The sequence below is a fragment of the Phocoena phocoena genome, chromosome 17 (assembly GCF_963924675.1).
Source record: "Phocoena phocoena chromosome 17, mPhoPho1.1, whole genome shotgun sequence".
NCBI classification, from domain to species: Eukaryota; Metazoa; Chordata; class Mammalia; order Artiodactyla; family Phocoenidae; genus Phocoena; species Phocoena phocoena.
The window spans coordinates 61,510,431-61,534,947 of NC_089235.1; the positions used below are offsets into that span (position 1 = coordinate 61,510,431).

The following is a 24,517-nucleotide window of genomic DNA, read 5'->3' on the forward strand; positions in this document are numbered from 1 at the left end:
AAAAAGACTGTGTCTTAAGGACTATTGTAACTCCAGATACTGTACTGCAGTATCTGATAAATCATTCATAGTTGTTGAATGAGTAGATGAATGAATGCATTTACATCACACATATCTATCATTCGAACTCAAACCCCTCTCATTATGTGCCCATGTAATTATTCATTCTAATTCATCCACTATTAGTCAAGAAATTGCTGTGTATAATTAAACACGGAACAAAAATAATGAAAGTCAGGAGCTTGCCTTGAGCCACATTTTAACCAGAAGAAGGTATTGATCCCTGAGTACGTAAATGGGGATACCCGTGCTCTTTAGTGTAATTAAGCTTATACTTAGATGTATTTAAATAATAGAATTTAGTAATTTATATATATTAATATCTTTTCTTTTCTCTGGTTATTTTTTTTTTCATTGATTGCTTTGATTGAAAAAGCCTCACATAAAGACACTCTTTAGGTGCACTGAATCAGTACATACTGACCTGGAAACAATCTTAAGATTGATGACTTACTGAATCTATAAGAACTGATTTCCAAAGTGGAGGCAAAACCAAATTTTTCTAATTGATGATTTCCAGGCTTACAAACACTTCTTGAGAATTAAAACATTCCAAGAGTTTGGAATGTAATGTTGATGTTATTTTTTTTTAACAGTTTTATGAAGGTATAAATTATATACCATACAATTAACCAATTGTAAGTGAAGAGCTGGAATTTTTAGTGTATTTATATAGCTGTGCAGCCATCACTGTAAAACAAATTTATAACACAGCTATCACTTCCCGGAGTGCCACTGTGCCCATATGAAATCAATTCCTGCTTCTTCCCCCAGCCTCAGGCAACTACTCATCTGCTTTCTATCTTGAGAGTCTTGCCTATCCTAGAAATTTCATATAAAAGGAATAATATAATACTTAGTCATTTTTGTCTGGTTTCCTCTACTTTGAATAATTTGGAGAGAAGCCATCATCTATATTGTTCCGTGTATCAGTAGTTTGTTCCTTATAGTATTGATCCATTGTGTGGACACACTACTTGATGGACAAAATCCATCCACTGCTTGATGGACATTTGTGTTGTTTCCAGTTTTTGACTACTACGAATAATACTGTTATGAAAATTCATGTACAAGAATTTGTGTGGACATGCGTTGTAATTTCTCTTGGATAGCTCTCAAAGAGTTGAATTGATGGCTTATATTTTAAGTTTATATTTAACCTTTAAAGGAAGTGCCAAACTGTTTTCCAAAGTGACTGTTTACATCCTTACCAATAAAGAAAGAGGGAGCCAGTTTATCACATCCTAGCCAACACTTAGTACTATCACTTTTAAAAAATTATTATGGCTAGTGTAATCTGTGTATAATGGTATCTCATTGGAATTTAATGAGTAATGGCATTGGGCTTCTTTCCATACATATATTAGCTATTTGTTGTCTTTGTAGAAATGTCTGTTCAGTTATTTAGCTCATGTTTTTTTATTTAGTCAGTTGCATTTTATTACTCAGTTTTTTACAAGTCCTTTATGGAATATATGATTTGCAAATATTTTCTTCCAATCTGTGACTTGTCTATTTATTCTTAATGAGGTGTATGTGTGCTTAAGTACAAATGTTTTAAATTTGGAAGTAGTATAATTTATCAATTTCTTTTATGGACCGTGGTTTTGGTGTAATATCTAAGAAATTTTTGCCTAACTCAAGGTCACAAAGTTCTTCTTCTATGTTTTCTTCTGTAAGTTTTATAGTTTTGTCTCTTATATTTCAGTTTTTTATCCATTTTGAGTTAATTTTTGAGTACGGTGTGAGATGTGGTTCTAAGTTCATTTCTTTTCATGTTGCAATTCAATTTTCCATGTGGCATCATTTGTTAAAAAGACTATCATTTTCCCCACTGAATTGCCTTGGTACCTTTGCCAACAATCAGTGTGAGGATTTATTTCCATTTGATTTTTTTTAAATGTGTTTTTATAAATATGAGGTTTAAAATGTAAAAATAAAATAATTTTGAGTGTTAGCATGTTGCTTTCTAAATATGTGTCATTTTAAAAGCCATTCTATTAATTTCCATTTTTTACAAACTGCATGCAATTAAATTAACTTATGAGAGAGAACTTTAATCGAATAAGATGCTTACATGTGAATGGACAAAGATAAAACCAAGTCCAGAGTTGAGTTATATCACCTTGCTAGGAAATCCCTTCAGGAGATGAGGTTGTCATTTTGCTGTTATCCTGTTTTAACAAGTAGAACACTTCAGCCTTGGGATATGCTTGTTTCATATTCTGTTCGTCATTTCCCTCCAGATATCACCTAAGCTGGATGAATAATAATTAAAATGCACAAGAACAGATGTTATTCGGTCTCTGTCAGGCACTGAATAAATGTCTGATGTGTCATTCCTTCCCATTAACTGTGGATGAATATCACAAGAATGGTACCTTAGTTTCCTAGGGCTGCCATAACAAAATACCACAAATTCGGTGGCTTAAAATAACAGAAACTTATCTCACAGTTCTGAAGGCCAGAAGTACGAAATTGAGGTGTTGGCAGGGGTGGGTGATTCCTTGCTTCTTCTAGTTTCTGGTTGCTCCAGGTGTGCCTTAGCTAAAGGCTGCATAACCTCGACCTCAGCCTCTGTCCTCACATGGCCTTCTCATTTTGTACCTGTGTCTCATATAAGGACACTTGTCTTTGGATTTAAGGACCACCCAGATAACCCAGATAATTCATCTTGAGATCCTTAGCTTAATTACATCTGCAAAGACCCTTTAGCTGAATAAGATCACATTCACAGGTTCCAGGCATTGGAATATGGATGTATCTCTTATGGGGCCACCATTCAACCTATGAAAAAATGGGTAGAAGACTGGGGAAGGAGGCAGAATATCACTTGTTATTCATTTCAGTGGCATGTCATTTTTGGACAAGCACAAATCTCAAACCTGGGATTTCAATGCCTTGGGAAGTGGAAGATGAAAAATTCAGGAAAATGTGGAATCACAGAGACAATTTCATAAATGAGCTACTAATTCTTATCTTTTTAGATTTACTTTTTTTTTTTGAGGTTCTTCTTTAACATCTTTATTGGAGTATAATTGCTTTACAGTGTTGTGTTAGTTTCTGCTGTATAACAAAGTGAATCAGCTATACATATACGTATGTCCCTGTATCTCCTCCCTCTTGCGTCTCCCTCCCACCCTCCCTATCCCACCCCTCTAGGTGGTCACAAAGCACTGAGCTGATCTCCCTGTGCTTTGCGGCTGCTTCCCACTACCTATCTATTTTACATTAACCTCTTCTAATCTTATACCAGCTGAAAACTTGATTGGTTTATTGTTTATGTCAGAATTATGTTTTAAAGAGAAATCATAGTTGACTTGTATTTCAACATCTGACTTAATTTTCTAGATAACTGAGAGTTAAGTCTTTAAAGTTTCAGTAGAAATCTTTCTAGTGGGCATTAGATATTTTTCACACACTAAAAAGGGTACATTTAACATCATTTGACAACTACCTTTCATTTACTCAATCCTCTCTTCCCTTTTAAAATTTATGTCATTCATTTATTCCATATTTACTGGGTTAACAAGGAACTTGTACAAAGTTTTTAAACAATAGCAACAGTCTCACAACTTTCAACATCTCACAGACCAGGTTCCATTAATACTTTCTTTACAACATTTTTTTTCTTCATCAACAAACTTCATAGTAAATTATGCTAGATTCCACTGTCTCATTTACCACACCATTCAATTTTAACTACACTCTGGTTTAAGCACTGTTTAGAACCCTTAAGAAGAAATACAGTATATTCTTAGGTGCTGAGAGTAAGTAAGTAGGAGACAGATGGGTCAATAAAGGTAAGTGATATTATTAGTTTTCATATTATTGTGACTGTTCAATAATGACTTTCCCAGTGGTTATGAGACTCCTTGTCACTCCTTTCCTCTCATCTTGATGAAATCTCTTCACTGAGTGATCTCTTTCATTCGTAAGGTGGTATTTATAAATTATTGACTTCTAAATCCCATGACTTATTCTCAACCTTCATCTTATGCTTCCATGCATTAATTGGAACCAATTATACATTTAGACTTTCTTGTTCTTTGGCTTCCATGACATTTTGCTCCCTCTGTGATCTGTTTGCTAGCCCTTCTTTTGCCTTTTGGCCCCTGAATATAGACTCTCTTGGTATTCATACTCTTGAACTTCTTTTCTCACTCAAAATTCCACTTTTATCTCTAATCTCCATACTTATGACTCTCAGATTGAAATCTCAAATTCTAGATTTCCCCCTAGAATCAAAACCCGCATTCCAAAATGCCTGCCTGTAATCTCCATCGTGTTATTTCCCTGACCCTTAAAGTCACCCAGCCTCATTATTTTCCCTTCAAAATTATTTTTTTCCACAACCAGGGTTTCTTAGTGGCAATAGTGTTTTTCCTGTCACCCAGATTGAAACTGAAAAGTGTTTTTTAAGATCACATTTCTTGGTAAATCCTAGCTAAAAGTAGAGCAGTCCTCTCTAGTCTATGAAAGTCCTCTACTTTGAATATCCACCTACTTAAAAGCTCCCATATTTGTCAGTGAGGGAAAAAGGGAACTATATTTCCAAGCCAGATGAGAAAAAAATTAATCCTGGAGACCATAGTCTCCATGAGAAAGGAAAGCACTATATGATTACAATATATGAGTTATTTTTTTTTTAATTTCCGTTTAGCTGTTGCTCTCAACATTCAGTGACTTACCAAGCCATATACATTTGTCTTCTTCAAGATCAAAAGCAGGAATTTTTAGACATAATTTGTATTTGAATTTCTTTTGTCCCCTTTTCAATGGGGGACTATTAGTCAGGGTTCTCCAGAGAAAGAGAACCAACAGGATATATCTCTTTCTCTATCACTATCTCTATCTATCTGTATATATCTATTTCAGAAAGAGAAAAATTTATTATAAGGAACTGGCTTACATAATTATGGAGGATGAGAAGTCCCACAGTCTGCAAGCTGAAGGCCCAGGAAAGCTAGTGGCATAGCTTCAGTCCAATCCCAAAGACCTTGAGAATCAGGGGAGACAATGGTGTAAATCCCAGTCCCAGTACAAAGGCCTGAGAACGAGGATAGATGATGCTGTAAGTTCCGGTCCAAGTGCAGGAAAAAGCCAGTCCCAGTGCAAGTGCTCAGGCAGAGAGCAAGTTCTTTCTCTCTCTGTCTTTTTGTTGTACTCAGGCCCACAAAGGATTGGATGAGGCCCATTCACTTTGGGGAGGCCAACCTGCTTTACTCAGTTTACCAGTCCAAATGCTAATCTCATCTGGAAACATCCTCACAGACGTGCCCAGAAATAATGTATAGCCAAGTATCTGGCACCCACGATCCAGTCAAGTTGACTAGTAAAATCAACCATCACAGTGACCTTGGCAAAACCGCTTAACTTTTCTGAGCCTCGGGTACTTTGCCTGCAAAATGAGGGAATTACTGTCTATTCCACAGGGCTATTTTAAGGTTTAAATAAGATAAACAAGTTAAGAGACCTATCCTTGCACATAATGACTGTTCAGTCAATGCCAGTTCCTTTCCCTGTATTGCTTATGAAAAGATCAGTTTAGTTATACTACAAGCCTGTTGTTATGGGTTGAATTGAGTCTCCCCAGGCAAAAATATGTTGAAGTTCTAACCCCCAGTACCTCATAATGTAACTGTTTAGACACAGGGTTATTAAACAGGTAATCAAGTTAAAATGAGACCATTAAGGTGAGTCCTAATCCGTTGTAAATGGTATGTCTATAAAAAGGGAAACATTTGGACACAGAGACACACACACAGGGAGAACTCTACTTGAAGATTGGAGTTATGCTTTCACAAGCCAAGGCACTCAGAGGCTATGAGATGGGCCTGGAACAAATCCTTTCCTGGTGTCTTCAGAAGAGGCATGGCCTTGCCAATACCTTGATCTCAGATTTCTAGCCTCCAGAATAGTGAGACAACAAATTTTTGTTGTTTGAGCCACTTAGTTTGTGATACTTTGTTACAGTAGCCATAAGAAACAAATCTACCTGTATTTCTTAGATTGACCATTATTTGAAATGACATCTCTTAGGGATAATTCCTTATTAGTTCTTATCAGAATATGTAAGGTTCTTTTCCAATTTCAAAGAAACTAGGTCCAAAAACCCTTCTGGCCCAACTCTTAGTTAACATGCCTCTTCAAGAACGGAGAAGGTAAGAAATCTCCCTGCTATATGACCTGGTTCTAGTTTTTCAGAATCTTACTAAGTCTAGGCTACTCATACAGGTCATGGGGTTGATGGAACAGATAGGTAAGCTGACAGTTAGATGGATAGATAGATAGATAGATAGATAGGTAGATAGATAGACAGATAACAGATAAATGTAGAAAGAGAGAGGAGATCTCTATTTCTATCTCTGTATATATGGGTATATTTGTAGTTACATCATCTGTATCTATATCTGGTCTGCTTTTTAACAAATGTGATACCACAAGGTTTTTTCTCCCCATTTTATCAAAAACTTGCTGAAAACACCATTTTAATAAAATTGTCATGCCGTACTCTCATGCATTTGTACTTAACGATGACTTGCCAACCATTAACGTATCATTAAGCAACTGATGTCCTTTCGCCTTTGGACACATCTTTTAAATAAAACTTTGCCCACATTTCAGAATATTTTTTTCAGACAGTGTACCAGAAGGCCAATTACTAGGGCAAAGGCCATAAACATTTTTAATATTCTTGATACTTTTTGCGAAATTGCTTTGCAGTGAAGTGATGTTCCTTCCTTTGGGGCTCAGTCCCAAGACAGTTCTTTGTAGCAAGAGAAGAAAGAAATAAGGTCACATGGAGATCAGTTGGGAGTGTTAGTGTTCAACTGTTACCAGCAGCAAGTAATGAATATTTCCTTGTGAAAAAGCTCAATGCCATGCATAACATGTAGGTAATTCAAGAAATCTCTGGCTCCATCTTTCTGGTACCCCAACATTTCAGTGCAATTTGGGTATTAAATTATCCATTCATGCACTGAGTTGAAGGTATCTCTGTCCCCTCTATTCTCTGAGATGTTTCTGCTGACCCGCACACTTGAGTGTTTAGTTCAGAGATAACTTTCAATAAACTGTTGTCACTTGAAAATAAACAGTCTGGACAATGTATGGTTCATTTGGAACACTGAGAAAATAAACAACCTTCCTTCCTGTTTTTACAGCCCTTTTTGGAATGTGTGTTCCAGATATTTCCCCTTCTTCCCCAAAGAAGAAGGTTTTATTTAAAATAAAGCTGTTCATTTGGCACTTCTGGGCGGCCCTTTTTTGAAGAGCCACAGCAATGGGTGGCTTCGGAGCCCATCTTCGAAGGAATCAGTTCATCCTTCTGTTGCTCTTTCTTTTGCAAATTCAGAGTCTGGGTCTGGACATTGATAGCCGTCCTACGACTGAAGTCTGTGCCACACACATAGTTTCACCAGGACCCAAAGGTGAGGAAAGAAAAATGAAACGCTCATATCTAGTAAGTAAGCTCTCTTACTTCATCCCTCAACCCCACTCTAGCCCCCAATGACTTTCTCTACTCCCTTCCTTAGAGTTCTCTCACTTTCCTTCTATTTTAGAAAAATCAATGTCTTGTTACTTATTTTAAGATCTCCCTTGGTGTTAGGTAAGAGAACGTGGGGAGGCGCTGGAAGGCTGGGGCAGGGCTGTGTTGGAATTCACCCAGGGCAGGGGGAAGTTCCATCTTCCGTGCTGCTCCAGGGGAGATACACAAGCAAGACATCAACCTTCCGGAATCCTTTCCTTAAGAGCATCTCTGTTCATGGGCTGTTTTTACTCCAACTGCTTCCTCAGACTGATTTTGGTAAAGCTACTAGACCAAAGCTCAGTAAAGTAAAAATGAATTCTTTCATGTATTTCATAAATTAAGGGGCTTCTGAAGAGGAAAATATTCATCAAGGATTGGAGGTAGCATAGAAATGAACATTTCTTTATTTGAAAGTGGAGTTTTAGGGCCAAGTGCCTTCAGCTGAAGGATGATAGAATATTGCAAACATTGTTTTTCAAGTAGAGCCAAGGTCCAAATGCGCTTCCAGCAACTGGTTGGTAAAAAAATGCTGTTGTTTTCCTGGTTTCAGCTCTGACCCTTTTGTTCTGGAAGTGGTCACTGCAGCACAAATTGGTGCTCCCTCATTAGTAATTCATGCTGTGTTTCTCCAGGCTAGATGGTGGAAGAATTGCATCTGCTTAAAATTTTAAGTAGAAAAAAAGGGTCTTTAAAAAAAAAAAGAAAAGCATTGTCCCGTGCTTGTCAGTTATTTAAATGTGTATTGCTTAAAGTGCATTTTTCTTAATCAGTGAATTAATTTCCTCCTAAGATTGCAATCCAAGTTTTAACCTTTGATGCCATAAAATAAATGCAGGGAAGAACAATGCGGCCTTGGGGCTTCCAAATAATTTCTTGGGTGAATAAATGAATAATGTGAGGGTAAATGTTCGGAAAACAAAGTTTCAATTAGAAATAAAGTACTTACTTAAAACCATTACTGGACTTTTCATAGAATAGAGGACACTTTGTGTTATTCCTGGGGTTTCATGGGAAATGCTAAAAATTAAAATTGAAACTTTGTCCCTTCAAATAGCAGAATCCATTTTAGAATAGAACTGTTAAGAAGTTTTCCTTGCAGAGAAACTGCAACTTTCAAACTGGAAGAAGAATGGACAAAGAATTGTTAAAATAATGTCCAAAATATCGTCCAATTCAACAATTCTATTCATTCCAACTCAGCCGGCATATATTGAATACCTATTAAGTTCTAAGCACTGTTTTAGGCACAAGCGATGCATTAAATGGTATCTATTAGTGTCATGAGCAATGGGGACGTAAATAATTTAGGAGGGAGAGCAGAGGGCAATTAATATTTGCTGGATACCAGCGTGGGGTCCACCATGAGCCTTCCAACCCTCATTTTTTAACATAACACAAAACTTCTCCCTTCCCATTAGAAACTGTAAGGTTTCAAACAATGGAAACCTCTTTAACTCTCTTCCTGAGCCTGTGTAGAAATTATGAGATGATTACACGCAGAAATGTGACAGAATGAAGAAGCAAGTGCTCCTGGGGAAGAAAGACTTGGGTCGAAGCCCTCTAGAGCTCCGGGTTTCAGAGCTAAGTTATGGACTTGGTATGATTTCTTCTTCCCCTAGAACCTGGGGACTTGGCATCAAGTGGGTTCTCAGTGGCTTTTTTATTTAAAAGATTCCAAGATTCTGGAACGTACTGAATACCAGCTAAGTCCCAGGCATCATGTGGGATTCTAAAGGTTTCAAGCTAAGGAAGAACTTGTCTTAGAACTTGTACCTACATTGAAAGCTGGTGTTAGAGTGCAAACTCTTGGGGTCAGTTAACTCATTTTTAACTTGCAAATTGCCTGTATGTGTACCACATGCATAACATCAAAAGCCTATTCCTCACTGCCCTTCCTCTGCTCTATGTCCTGTGCTAGACATTGTGGATACACCAAAACACAAGGCATGTTTTTTTTGTCTTCTCTCAAGATATAAACTGCCATCTGCTCTACTTCATCCTGTCATGAACACGGTGACAGTCCTCCCGACCCGTGAATAAGGCGGATCTGTATATTTATCTCTACAAAATGACCAAAAAAAAAAAAAAGCTTGATGGCTAAGCAAACATTTTAACGAACTGGATTATTGCTTTTATTTAATATATTTTTTTAAGAGCAAGCTGGTCTATATTTTTCTCCCCGGCTAATCATCTCAACACCGGAGTCATCAGCACTGTGCGCAGAAACTTCCAGATACTCTGAGAAACAAACAATAAAAGGAGTTTTCCCTAAATCCATTTGGGAGACTTGGAATTTAATAAAAATCTATAGAGTTGCAAATGGAAAACCATTAATGCTACTCTGTCATACAATATATTGTCTAAGACAGACACACCATTTTTTATTGCACTACTTCCCAAGCTTGACTTAGTGGGAAAAAAACGACATTGGATTGAACCTGCTTGATCTTCAGGATGGTATTACATCTGTTTATGCTTCAGTTTCTTTATTTGCAAAATGAGCTTCATCACAGACCTCTTTTAAGAATAACATCGGCTAATCAAAGTGAACTTTAAGCTGGGTAGACATTATGAATAGAGACTTAACAGATTCTATTTCTCTTTCCTTCTCCTTCCTATTTGTCTAAGTCTGTTGAGGAGTCATTTTGAGAATGAGTATTGCTCTAGTTATAAAAAATTCTTCGTTGAAAGCCATTTTTATTTTTCTTTCTATGCCTTAAACTTACTATTATATGCTGCTTAGTAGGAAAATGTTCCCTTCTTTTTTCCCCCACGTTGGTGGTTTCCTTAAACAATTTGTGTGAAAGTCTGACCTCTAGTGGTTTTACTTGAAAACAGCAATGACAAGAAATTTTAACAAGAACTATTAAAAAGAAATGTAAAACCAATAAGAAATATTTGGGTGATGCTTCACAGTTTCCAAGGAACTTTCAAATATATTATCTTGTTTAAGTTTCACAATTTTTCAACGTGGTAGCAATTACTTTGACCTTAAAGATAAGGAAACAGTCTCTATGAGGCCAAGTGGAGGTCCCAAGGTCTTCCATGTAGATGTTGCACAGTCATGCAATTTGAACTTGACCCCTGGCCTTCTGCCTCTGTGTCCACCGTCATTCCATGACATCTACTAGAGTCTATTAGAATCATGTTTGAAAATACAGCCCACTGACCCCTTTTTGATAAATGGATAGAACTCTGCCTCAGAACATGGAATTTATGCAAGCTCACAGCCCAACATTGTACTGGACCCTAAAACATGCTGAAAGTGATGACGTGCCTCCTCCTTGATAATGAACTCCATCACTTCATTCGTTTGTTTGGAAATTAATGATATTTCACCCTATTGCTTATTTTGGGTTTTGTTTTAGGAGGTTTTTCTTTCAATGAAATTTGGGTGTATGTGGTCTTAAAGCTCCTTTGCGATCCATCTGGATTCTCCCAACTTCTCCCACCTCAAACTACTTGTCCACTTGTAGTTTGCTTCAGGCATCCTTGCTTTGTCTCCCATTCCCGACCCAGGATTTTTGCACTTGATGTTCCCTCTGTCTGACCCAAACTTGCCCCAGATCTTCCCAAGGAGAGTTCCTTCTTCTCATTCTTGTTTTAGCTCAAATGCCATTTGCACAGTGGGACCCTGCCTGAAGACCCCCTTCACTCTCTGTCATAGTGCCCAAGACATTTTGTTGTTATTTTCACAGACTTACGACCAAATGAAAAATCCCTTGTGTTTTTATATATCTACAGTCAGTCCTAGAATACAAGCTTGATGAAAGCAGGGACCCTGTTCATCTTGCTGAGTGTGTTTTCCTGCTGTCTAGAAGAGTTCCTGACACATAGCAATTGCTCAATAAATACTTTTGATGAAATAAACAAACCCAAATTTTCCAAGATCCCCTGACCGTTCCTTGAAAATACTTTCCAAGGATGTCTTGCAGTTCCCCAAAATGTGTTGCAATGCTTCCAAGAAAACAACTGGTCTTGGGAGACACTGTCATTGTACCACTTCAGTGGTCAAAGAACTTTCCCACCAGTGGCCACTAGTTTTCTGTAAGCACAGCCGTACCACCACTTCCCTGGTACCCCTGTCTCAACCTGGCCTGGCCACTAACTCAGTGCCACTTCACTCAGTAAGGAAGGCTTTCCTTTGCTTCTGAGGGCACTGCAACTCCTACAAGTAACCATCTTGACTCCACACAACTGGCCTGTGATGAACTCATGGGGCCAAGAAAGGCTCTCTCCCCTTCAGCATGACTCTAAGGACAGCCTCAATCATGGTGGTGGCAGCAGTAATACTAACACATTGAATAGATGCCATTGACCCGGTACTGCGTGAGTGCTATCCAGCCATTTTTAAGTTGAACTATCTCAATAGACTTTGAGAAAGAAGACATTTTAATTCTCATCTGACAGATGAGGAAACCGAGGTTCAGAACTATTAAGTCACTAGCCTAAGGCCACACAGCTGGAAGGTGGCGGGTTGGAACCTGATTCAATTCTAGTTGGACTTCATGCTCCATTCAGGATGCTAAACCGTCTCATCAGCCGGAGGGGCCCCTAAGCAGTGTTGACTGCATCACAGGATTTTACAGGGCAGGATGAAACAGCTACTTTAGTTTTTGCTTAAAGCTCCTATTGGTCCCTGTGGCCCACATCTGAGTGCCAGACACTACGAGGTACATGTGGCTTTGCCAGGATGTAAACCTCTGTCTTACAGGATAGTTTCTTTCCCAGAAAACCCCTTACCTCTAGGAAATGGACTTCAATCTGGCCAGTATTTTTGCTGAACATGGCTCTGGATCCCAGCAATTGACACACTTGAGTTATTTCCCAGAAGTGTTCTCAAGCCTCCAAAGAGATGGCAAGTATGCCCAGCAATATCTGGGTCACTTTCACACTCCAATCAGAAGTCTCACTATGTGTAAAGTAACTTCAGAGTTTATTTGGTTTAACACCAGTTATATTTACATTTGTGAAAACTGAAGCCCAGAGAGCTAAAATCACGTGTTCTAGTTCACACAGCTGTTCATTGGTGGCAGAGCTAAAACTCCTCTTCCAGATTCCCAAGCCAGTCATTGTTCCATTCCGCCGTGTTCTACCATTGTCCTCAGGTTTTATCATCCTCATTAGGCATGAAATGATCCTTCCTTAGGTTTTATAAATTAACATTAGAAAAGGAGGTCAATGTATAAACATGGTACAGAGCTGTTTTAGCTGGGTCACCTTGGTACAAATTAAGTTGCTGGTTTCTTTCTGGTGACTTTATCAGAGAGGTTAAGCAAGTAGGTATTTTCCCAAAACCTTTTTTTAAAATTGTATTAATTCACCAGATTCTTTCATTAAGAGTTTTAATATGTATATTATGCATAAGGTCAGACCAAAATTTTAAGAGACTTGGCTTTTTCAACTTTATATTCCAGTGGATGGATGTTCTGAACCAATTTTTCTCCTCTTTTTCCCTTTGAATAGATGCCAAGAAAACATTTCAAGGTTAGATCAGGAGGGGAGGGATAAAAGTCCAGGCAATCAAAGTGTGGGCAAAGATGAGTGAGGATGTAATAACCAAAAAAAAAAATTAGCTTGTTTCATTTAAGAAAGTTGTATCCTTTACCTATACCATTTCTCCCCCCAACTCACTTACATAATAATTTGGCTATATATCAGTCGTTACTAGGAACTGTAGTAATAGGTGCTTGCATGTTGGTAAAGATGATGGGCTTTGGAGACAGAATATATGGTTTTGAATTTGAGCTCTGCCACTTACCTACCGATGTGATCTTAAGTCTCAGTGTCCTCATTTTTTAAATGGAGACAATTTTATGGCCAATCTCAAAAGCTTAATTTGAAAATTAAGACACGTTTAGCGTATAGCTCAGCTATCATTTTCTTTCATTAGCTTCCATTGCTGTTACTAGTCACCATAAGTCTTCTCTCCCACATCCCTAAACAAAGGCTCATAGGTTGTAACCTTGGTTCTACAAACAGAAATCTACCAGGGAAATGCACCACCTTCTGCTCCTTGCTGCCATTTCCTACCTATTTTAGTCTCACTGCAAAGTCAACTTTTATTCATCAGACGCTCACAGACTTGAGGCCACCCTTCCTCTTCACTAATGGCGCTTTCTTTCTGTAGTTCTCCAGTTGAGCCTGGGGCTTCTTATCAATTAAATAGAATAATAATAGTGTAAATACACCCAGTAGGATTAAATGAATTAAGACAGAAAAAACCAAGCCTCAGTCCTTTTATCTGTAACATGGGTTAGTAATGGTATGACTACCTCATAGGCATAAAGCATTTAGCACCATCTCTGACACATTGTTAAGGACTCTTTAAATATTAGAAAACCACAGATTAGCAAAACCCAAGGGAGAATGAGAATTATTTTTCCATGTTTCCTTCTTCTCTTTTTCCCTTAAGGAATATTTTCCTTTAGCCGCTGTCTGTACCCTAGGTAGGCAGTTCTGTTGGTCTTAGGTCATTAGCCATATGTGTAGGCCAGATACAACTTAGGTGTCTCTTTCTATTTGTGTTTATGAAATACTACTTCTGGAAACTTTCTAATTCTGTTAGAAATGGTTTTATTTGGCCTCTCCACATCTTTTCAGGGTATTCCAACTGATAACCAGTCTGTCGGGTTTTCACACTGCTATATGATCTGTAATATTCTATAATTTTCCAAAATTCTTTCAGTTATATTTCACAGCTTCCTCTGCTCTTTGATAAAAGAATTATAAGTATATGCAGTTACAATCTGACACTCAGAGACTCAAGTCAAGTAGCATCTGAATAGTTTAATTGTTTTCAAATTGTTTATCGTGATTGTTCTTGCTTTGAAAACTCTGGAAGCATCCTTTCAGGTCTCTTGACCATACCTGTATCTGTGAAATCGATCACATAAATACGAGTCTTTAAAATTTACAAAGGGTTTATCCATTATTTCGCTTTAGCTCCGCTGACGTATTATAGGAATCATTATCCCTATTTAAAGAGAAGGAAACTAAAGCACAGTACTCTTGTTTGTGACCCCTCTGAAGGTCATTTATGTAACATATCACCCAGGGATGTGTGTATGTGTAAGACATTACAATACTGGTTGCAGTCAAAAATACTTTACATGGTGTTGTTCTGCCTGGCCTGAGATGAACAAATATTTAGAAAAAGATTTTGATATTCAGAGCCAGTAGCTGTGACAATGTCATCTCTCTCTCATCAGACCACATGCTGAGTGACCAAATGACAGGACAACCAAAAGGAAGAGGCCCATATGTCCAATGGGACGTTGGCAGCAAGTGTGACAATGTGCTCCAGACCAAAATGAAAGTCCCCAAAGAGACTGGGAGACTTCGATATACCACAAGGGAGCGTCTCCGGAACTGTTTTATCAGTGTTGCCCTAGCACTTGCAGAGCAAGGCTGGGCAATGCCACCAATGATCTTGGGGAAAAGCCAGTACTAGCCCATAGGCACAGACCAAATACACTGAAATAAAGCTCACCCAGAGCGTACAAAGGCAAGAGCTATGACCTGCCTTCCTAGATTAGAGTACTCCTAAGGGGACATTATATTTTTATTAAAATGGGCAATTTTTGATTAACGTATGCGTAGGTATCTATATCTATACTGAGAAATAAAATATTGCCTGTCATATCAGTAAACAAAGGATGTCACAGTTATCAGCGATTACAGATTGCAGCCACCTCCAAAGGCCAGCTGGTGAGCCCTGAGGGAACACAGGAAGGAAAGAATACCTGCCATTCAGCAACCATCAGACTGCAGCCACTCCCATCGGTGAGCCCTGAGGAAACTCAAGTGTGAAAACGCACTGGCCCCAGAGAGCTGAGGTGCATATCAAAGGAATGATCTCTGTGATCCCAGACTCTTGCATCTTCCCATACATAGAAAAGCACTAAATTCCTAAACTTGAGATATCTAGTTTTCTTTCATAAATAGTAATCTTTTGTTCCGACTACCTGCCCTTTGTTGCAAAACTCCTCTATATCATAGCTCCCCCTTCCCCTCCCGGGAACAGTTTTCTCAGGGTTACCTGAGATGCTGCCTCCAGGGCTTGAAGTCCTCAGTTTGTCTGCCAAATAAAACCTAACTCTCAACTTTTAGGTTGTACATATTTTTTAATCAACAATATCTGTATCTATATCTATGTCTATCATCTCCTGATGATCAAGGAAAGCAATACCACGTTGGTATTATTTTAATGTTGCCCAGCAATACTAACATGGAACTTTTTCCTGCTCCCTCTTTCTGATTGACTAACATTTTAACCCTGAGCAAATGAGCGTATGCAAAACTACAACGTCCAGCATTCACAGCTCCCAAGGTGTTCCTGTGCCTTCCTAAAAAGTTTTATTACTGGGAACTGAAACTACCAAAATGCATCATTCCACTGCCTGTCCTCCTGTATCCCTCTCTGTCTTACCTTTTGGAATGAGGTTAGGGCGCAGTACTCTGCCGTGTCAAAAAACATCACTCATGTAGCAAAGTTACTGACTCAACTTTCTTGTCAGTAGAGACCTCGTCTTGGAGCAGGGGTGTCCAGTGGAAGAGGAACTAAGTTTCGTTCTACCTCCTTTTAGCTAAATAGGATGGATCTTTTAATAAGGTAGAAGACAGAATTATTTTCCCTATCCCAGCTCCAGTGGCTTCTATGTAAATATTCATATGCTTCATTATGCTTTGTTAACCTAATCTTCATTGTACCTTGGGTTTTCTTTTTTCTTCTTTCTCTGTCTTTCTTTCTTTCTTTCTTTCTTTTTTGTTTTTCCAGGTTTCATAGCTATTCTGTAGAAGTTGTATTTATCAGGTCTGAGCAGCCACATGATCGTTTAAAACAGAGTAGCCAATGGAAGTTTTTGAGTAGGAGAATGATGTAATTAAATTTGTTTTTCAGGCAGATAAATCTCTTGGAAGGGGTGATGATAGACTGAAGGGTGTGAGAAGCTCCTGGTGGAACATGAATTAAAAACAAGGGATGCATTAAGGCTGTCGGGAGAGGGTGTATTAGAGAGATTTCAGAAGCAAAATGGCAGATTATAATGAGTTCCAAACTGTGTTTGAGCCACCTATGAACATCCAGATGGAAAAGTCCAATAGGCAGTTGAAAATAGACACATCATAAATACTTTTTAGGCATTTTTCCTTAATAAAAGCTAATCACATGACCTGTAGCCTCGACTCTTAGTTTTTATATTTTGTCTTATTTAGTGATAGCAGGGAGGACTGCCTTTCTCACAGATAGTTGGGATATACATGGACCAGGATATTCGTTTATATAATAGCAGTTACGACTTACACTTAATAACAACACTACTCTTTTTCTTTAAATTTGTTTCTGCCCCACTTTGTACTGAAAGAAAATTTAGACAGAATATTGTATGTCACATCTATAGAGTATTGTGAACATTTCAATGCCAGAAGCACAAATCTCTGGAAGCAGAAATATATATCAGCCAGGGCGTGGGAGAGCCGCACAGCCAAGGTGTGAGTTAAAAAGATGCATCGCTGGGCTTCCCTGGTGGCGCAGTGGTTGAGAGTCCGCCTGCCGATGCAGGGGACACGGGTTCGTGCCCCGGTCTGGGAAGATCCCACATGCCGCGGAGCGGCTGGGCCCGTGAGCCATGGCCGCTGGGCCTGCGTGTCCGGAGCCTGTCCTCCGCAACGGGAGAGGCCACGACAGTGAGAGGCCCGCGTAACGCATAAAAAAAAAAAAAAAAAAAAAAAGATGCATCGCTTCCCCTTGGCCTCTTTTTTTTAATCCCTCTAATTTCTTTTTTTTTTTTTTTTTTTTGAGGGGGGTTTCTCATTCTCTTTATTTTATTGTTTTTTTAATTGAAGTATATAGTTCATTTACAATGTTGTGTTAGTTTCAGGTATACATATATATGCATATATATGTGTGTATATATATCCAAGATATACATATTTTTTTCAGATTCTTTTCCCTTATAGGTTATTACAAAATATGTATCCCTCTAATTTCTAGTGGCTAGAAACTCTGGGGGCCGATTGGGTGATACTGGCATAATGTAATATTTGCTGAGTGCTTACTGCATTCCAGGCACCGTTTGGCCCTTCACATGTATCATCACATTTACTCCTGGGGAAGTAAATTTGTTTTACTTCCACCCTGGGGAAGTATTTACGGCACCCTGGGGAAGATATTTCACTCTTCTGATCTACTAATGAGGAAACTGAGGCTGAAAGAATTGAAGTAGTTGCAAAATCTCACAGCCAGTGAGTGCCTGATCCCAGATGCCCTGTTCTTAACCACTGCATTGCATTGCAGAAACACAGCACTCAGTCCTAGATGGATGGGATACCTCCTCCTTGCATTTGTTTCTGCTGACTTGGCTGTGAATGCATTTGAATAATGAATGATATGTTCAGGCAGAAGAAAACCTGCCCCACATAACTTAATGTTGTATTTTTCATTAAGGATAATGTTAGTTGTGTTTTATTTTTTGTTTTTTTCCGCCCTGTTACTCGGACATGCAGTGACTGCAAAAGACTTGCAGGTTCCAAGTAGGAATTCTTTTTAAACAAAACAAGCCTGAAAACAAAGAGTGGGTCCTTTGTAATTCAAGTAGGAAGGATTGCAGGATTCTTGAAATTCTCACTTTTCTTTGCTAGGTTACACAGGAGTGCGGTGAAGGGCGAATGAAGTTTATGGGTCCCTGGAATGGATGGGGCACAGTAAATGGATTGGCTGACAACATGCCATGCATATTAACAGCCCAGCTAGGGCCATATTAAGCACCCAATAAACATTAGATGTTATCATTATTGACGTTGATATTATTATTATTGTGATAAATTAGTCACAATATACATATCTCCTTACATTTTGTATTTCCTTGCATTTGTTTAGCATATTAATATTGAAAAAGCACTTCCATTTTATTTTCTTATTTGATATGTAATCTTGTCATCTGAGGAGACAGCAGTAGAGATGAGTAAAAGCCTAGTCTCCTTACCCCTACATCATTGATCTTTCCAAAGGCTCACCTTGTTAGAAGCCAACAAAACAGGCAGTAATTTCCCTTTCAGAACATTCATGACATTTACAAGACCTTGCTTGGTGCCTCCTTCCCACCAAACTTTTCAGCTTAGGTCATGTCTTGTCCAAGCTAATGCTGTATCCCTAGGATCCAGCACAGAACTTGGTAGGTGGTAGAAATTCAGTAAATATTTGACCAAGGAATGAATGAGTGAGCACATTGTGAAGTTTGAACAGCTCTTGAGAACAAAGTGTAGAATGTCTGCCCTTATCACAAGGAACTTACATTCTGAAGTTAAGTAACAATGCATTTTTAAATAATACTTCAAGGCAGCAATTAGAAAGTAGTAACAAGGAGCCAGATGGTGAATTACCAAGGAAATAATTCTACCAGTAAATTCATATAATTTAGAATTTAATTTGAGACACAACTCATTGGTATGATTTATAAAAGGAGAAAAGGGCCACAGTTCTTTTATATTATTTATGATTTATTTTTTAAATCATAAGAGTAATTCAGGCTTGTCGTAACGCATAGCGTGTATAAATGTGTACAAAATAAGGATATATAAAGAAAAAGCTAATCTCTCTTTTCACTGTGACGCTGCCCTTTACAGATCCAAATCTCTCCTGTAACCATCATTAATAGCTTGTTATTAACACTTTTCTCTATATTTGTTCTGTTCATTTGTTCTTTCTTCTAAATGGGATCATATGCATATGACTCTCTAAGAGGCATTCCTTACATAATATAGCCTGGAGCTCACTCCTTATTCAGAGATCTTCCTCATTATTTTTAGTAGTTGCACAGTATTCCTCATATTTTCATCAGTCTCATGATGATAAACTTTCAGATTGTTTATGTTTTTTTTTTTTGCCACTACAAGCAAACATTCTCATGTATACATTTGTTCTTACAGATAAGTCCCATAAAATAGGTTCGCTAAGGTAAAGTAGCGTATGTGGATTTTTTATTTTAATCATGATTGACAGATTATTTTGCAGAAATGTTGTAGCAGTTTATGTTGCCAAAAGCAATGACTGAGTGCTTTCTGTAGCTATGGCAACTTCAGATGCCATTAATCTTTTATAATTATTACTAAATATGATGGAAAAATATGACATTGACATTTACACGTATATCTTTTTGTGACTAATAGTGAGTCTGGGCATCTTATCCATCATTTGCTGTTTATATTTTTAGATTACCTTTTAATTTCATTTGTTGTCTTTTTTAGCAAAGCAGTTTGCAAAAACTTTTTGTACATTAAAAATATTAATCATTTTTTTTAAGTCAGTGTTTGACTTTTTCCTCATATTTTTGTTGATAAACTTTATATATTTATGTGGCATCTTTTGTCATATAAAGACTTTTAATTTCTCTAATGATCATATATGTCTTTTATTTTATAAGTTTTTCCCCTGAGGAGATGAAATTCAAACAGAGAGAAAGCCATGTGCCTTTCAATGGGAGCAAACATTGAAAGACATTTTAATGAACAATGAATAGACAAGTCGGGCAGGAATAGAAAGTTATGCAGGTCAATGTCAGAAAATAATGCCAGAAAGTTCCATTGATACCAGTCTGTGAAAGTCCAAACACTAGACTAATTAGTTTGGACTTGGCCTAGAAACACAGAGGAACTGCTGAAATGTTTTGAATGGGGCAGTTTTATAATGAAAATGTGATTTTATACAGATTAGTTTGCAAGGTGGTTTGAAAAAGTGAAGTTCAGATCCAAAGAAACCAGGATTTCAACAACTATGTATACAACAGACACGATTCTAGGCCCTTGGAACCACCAGTGAATAAAAACACCATGAAGACCATTTAGGGCTCACCTGCAAGGAACACGGGTTAGTGTACAAGGACAGGAAGAGGTAAAACAGTGGCAGTAGAGATGGAAGGAAAAAGAAAGGATGGACGTGAGAAAAAATAAGAATCAAGGTGGGAGTTAGGAAGGAGGAAAGGGTCAAAGCCAGTTTGGGTGTTGAGCCTGGGGCATTGGAGCCCGGGGGGATTGGAGCCTGGGGCATTGGAGCCTGGGGGATTGGAGCCTGGGGCAGAGCCTGGGGGATTGGAGCATGGCAGTGATACTGGAAGATGGGTAAATCAGAAGAGGAAACAAAAATATGAAGTGGAGGGAACAGTAGAGACAGATATTGGTGTGCAGATCTTACTCAACTTACAATGCAGTTGCATCTTGATAAACGCTTCCTAAGTGGAAAATATCATAGTTGAAAGTGCATTTAATACACCTAACCTAGGGAACACCATAGCTTAGCCTAGCCTGCCTTAGACATGCTCAGAACACCTACATTAGCCTACAGTTGGGCAAAATTATCTTTTTAAAAATAAAGTGTTGGATGTCGCATGTAATTTATTAACTACTGTACTGAAAGTGAAAAACAGAACGGTTGTCTGGGTACAGATGGTTGTCAGTGTATTGATTGTTTACCCTCATGATTGCATGACTGACTGGGAACTGCAGCTCACTGCCACCACCCAGCCTCAAGAGAAAGTATCATATTGCATATTGCTAGCCTAGGAAAAGGGCAAAATTCAAAAGTTGAAGTACAGTTTCTACTGAACGCATATCACTTTTGCATCACTGTAAAGTCAAAAAATTGGTACGTCAAACCATCGTAAATCAGGGACTGTCTGTATTTGCCTGGGCTGCCTTACTAGATTATAAGCCTTTCCCATAGACCCCCCAGCAGGCTGAAGTCAATTCATTAATCAGCCATTATTAAGAATGACATTTCAATCAATTAGTAATTAATTTGACCGTATTTTCATTAACCTCACATTCATCCATCTTGTTTTTAAGAATGTTATTCCTTTTACTTTGAAACCTTTATTGAGAAAGCACCTATTGCATCTGAAACCCTGTGCCAAGTACTAGGCATACAAAGAAAATAATATATCATCCCCAATGCGTCCCATCATCTGTGACACAATGTGGAGGAGGCTATGAAGTCTGAGGGGAATTACCTTCAGAGAATGAGATTAATCCAGACTGCTAAAGAGGGAGATGGGGGCAGATGCTGAGAAGACTTTTGGGTAGAGGAGGTGACACATTAGCTGGACCTACAGGGTGCATGGAATTGGACAAAAGATAAAAATCCACATGAATTTTATTGATGAGAACGTTTTAGTATCAACCTGCCCTAATATATTGACAAATTTGTATTTTAGGTTATTTTCTTCTGCACTTACCTTGAGATATAGTTTATTCTGGTGGAGCCCAATGAAAGGGATCTCGTTTACTTCTTCTGGAGAAAGAATAGAGGAGAGTTTTAGGTGTGAGCAGGCAGAGTTAGATGTTTTCTCCTTTATGTTCCCATAACTGCTACTCTTCCCTCTTCCAGCATCTATCACAGTAATTATGTTTACTTGCCCATTCTCTCCTGAAGTTTTGATCTCCTCATGAGAAGATCCTGATCAGTGTCTAGTAGTTATAATAGTAAGGAAACTTGTGTTTGCAAGTGAAAGAAACAAAACCAAATCCAACTTAAACTGGTTAATCATACAAACAAACAAAAGAGAGAAGAGGAATTTATAGACTCATGTAACAGGGAGGGTTTCAGGCAGAGCTATATCCAGGCTCAAGTGATGTGTTCAGAATCAAAAACACCTTGGTTCTCTTTTCCCCTATAATGACTTCATTTTAAAGAAGGGTCTTATTTTGTGGTGCTAAAATAGATTCAGATACTTCATTAATAGTCTATCCTCTCTGCAACCCCTGCAGAAAGAGCAAGTCTCTGTCTCGAAATTCATAACTGTCTGAGTTATTGAGGAGACTTATCTACCAATTGAAATTTGTTGGCTCTCATTGGGCCACATGTCCACTGCTGAACCAGTTACTGTGGAGAAGGTTCAAACTACGTGGATTGAGAATAAGCTAGTATTGTTTCCTATGGCAAGTTGTGGGGCCGTTACCAGAAGCACAGGTAGAAGCTCCCTGGTAGGAGGTAGGTGAAAGTTACAGATTTTGTGGATTAATGAGTCCCCTCAGTGCAAGGGACTCTTCTATAAATTTTGCCATCCATAGTATTATTTAATATTACAGTAACTCCATGAGACACCTGTAACTATCTTAATTTTCCAGGGTAGAAAATTGAAGCAGAGGGGATAATTATTTAGGATAAGGTTAAAGAGCTGTTAAGTGGAGATTTAGGATTTGCACCTAGATCTCTGTGACTATGATTCCATTTGCTAGGGCTGCCATAACAAAATATCACAAACTGGGGGGCTTAAACAACAGAAGTTTATTGTCTTACAGTTCTGGAGACTGGAAGTCCAAGGTCAAAGAGTTGGCAGATTTGGTCTCTCTTAGCCAAGACCTCTCTCCTTGGCTTGCAGTTGGCTGTCTTCTCACTGTGTCCTTACATGGCCTTTTCAGGGGTGTGTGCACGCATCCCTCATGTTCCTTTGTGTGTCCAAACTTCCTCTTCACGTAAGGACACCAGTCAGATTGGATTAAAACTGCCCTAAAAGCCACAATTTAACTTAACCACCTATTTAAAGGCCTTATCTCCAAATATAGTTCCGTTCTGAAGTGCTGGGGTAGGGCTTCAACATATGGATTTGGGGGAGAAGATACAATTCAGCCCATAACAGACTATAAAACTCCAGTTCATTGCACCAAGCTTCTGGAGGAAACTTGAATGACAGTCCTGTCACTCATTCAGTTTGAATAGACTTAATGGTTCTGAAGGCTGAGCCCCTTGAAAATTTCACCTTGGTTAAAAGCTGTCACCTTCCATGTAAGATTCTCCCTGGGACAGCTTTCCTCCTTAAAGACATGAATTTTCCTATGGACTAAGATGAACGTGGTTTTTTGGTAAACATATCCCTACCGTGAACAGGAATAAACAGTGTTTTGCGAACACGTTAAATGTGGAAAAGGTAGGAAAAGCGTTAACTGTTTAGAATGGTCTTATTTCACGCACATTCATCATAACCAGGTGAGGTAATGTTAGGGAAGAATCTCAGAAAAATCTCTTAGAGGACCTATGTGCTACCACCATATTTTTACTAATCATGGAGAAACATACTGTTGTTTATTTATTTATTTATTTTTGCGGTACGTGGGCCTCTCATTGTTGTGGCCTCTCCCATTGCGGAGCACAGGCTCTGGATGCACAGGCTCAGCGGCCATGGCTCATGGGCCCAGCTGCTCCGCGGCATGTGGGATCTTCCCGGACCGGGGCACAAACCCATGTCCCCTGCATCGGCAGGCGGACTCTCAACCACTGCGCCACCAGGGAAGCCCTACTGTTGTTTATTGTTCTTAAGCAAGGTTGACCAAGGTCAGGGTCTCCCCTATCAACAGATAAGCTACCTCACGGCCATGAAGATGCCAAACACAATGTTTACAAGCGATTTTTCACTTAGAAATCATGCTTGCTTGCTCAATTTTTATGTTTTCATTAAAAGAAATATGAAGAAAATTGCCCCTCAGAGTCTCAAAGAAAGAAAGATGCTGTGATAAAATGTCACTATGGATCTGTAGTCTCTCGACACTGTATACCCAGTGCTATCATTGGGGGATCAGTAAGCCATACCTGGTTTTAAATTAAAGATAATCTTCTCCTTTAAAAAATTTAAAATATATATCTAAATATAATATTTTCCTATTGGCTCCCAATAACCAAGTGATGGGTGCCAGTTCTAGGGTATAGGACTATTTAGACAGTTAAAGAATCCCACTTTCAGGCAATGAACAGGAGCTGTACAAGTTAAGACTAGACAGGGAATAAAGGAAGTGAGAAACCTTATTAGTGGTGTTTTCCTCTGCCCGCAATTACCATCCCAAAGCTATTAAAATGAATCAAAGTACCATGTGTCTCAGAGTAAGGAAACAGCCCTCAGTATGGGAGACTAAACATGTAGGTACTCTAGTCATTTC

The 24,517-nt window shown here is 38.5% G+C and overlaps 1 protein-coding gene across 1 annotated transcript in view; it reads left to right on the plus strand.

Moving 5' to 3' along the window:
• The first annotated feature begins 7,311 nt into the window (after nt 1-7,311).
• Nucleotides 7,312-24,517, plus strand: part of COLEC10 (collectin subfamily member 10) — a 34,093-nt gene continuing 16,887 nt past the window's right edge. The window contains exon 1 of the mRNA XM_065895554.1: nt 7,312-7,493. Coding sequence (XP_065751626.1) covers nt 7,346-7,493 — 148 coding nt within the window. The 5' untranslated portion in view covers nt 7,312-7,345. The remainder of the gene's footprint in view (nt 7,494-24,517) is intronic.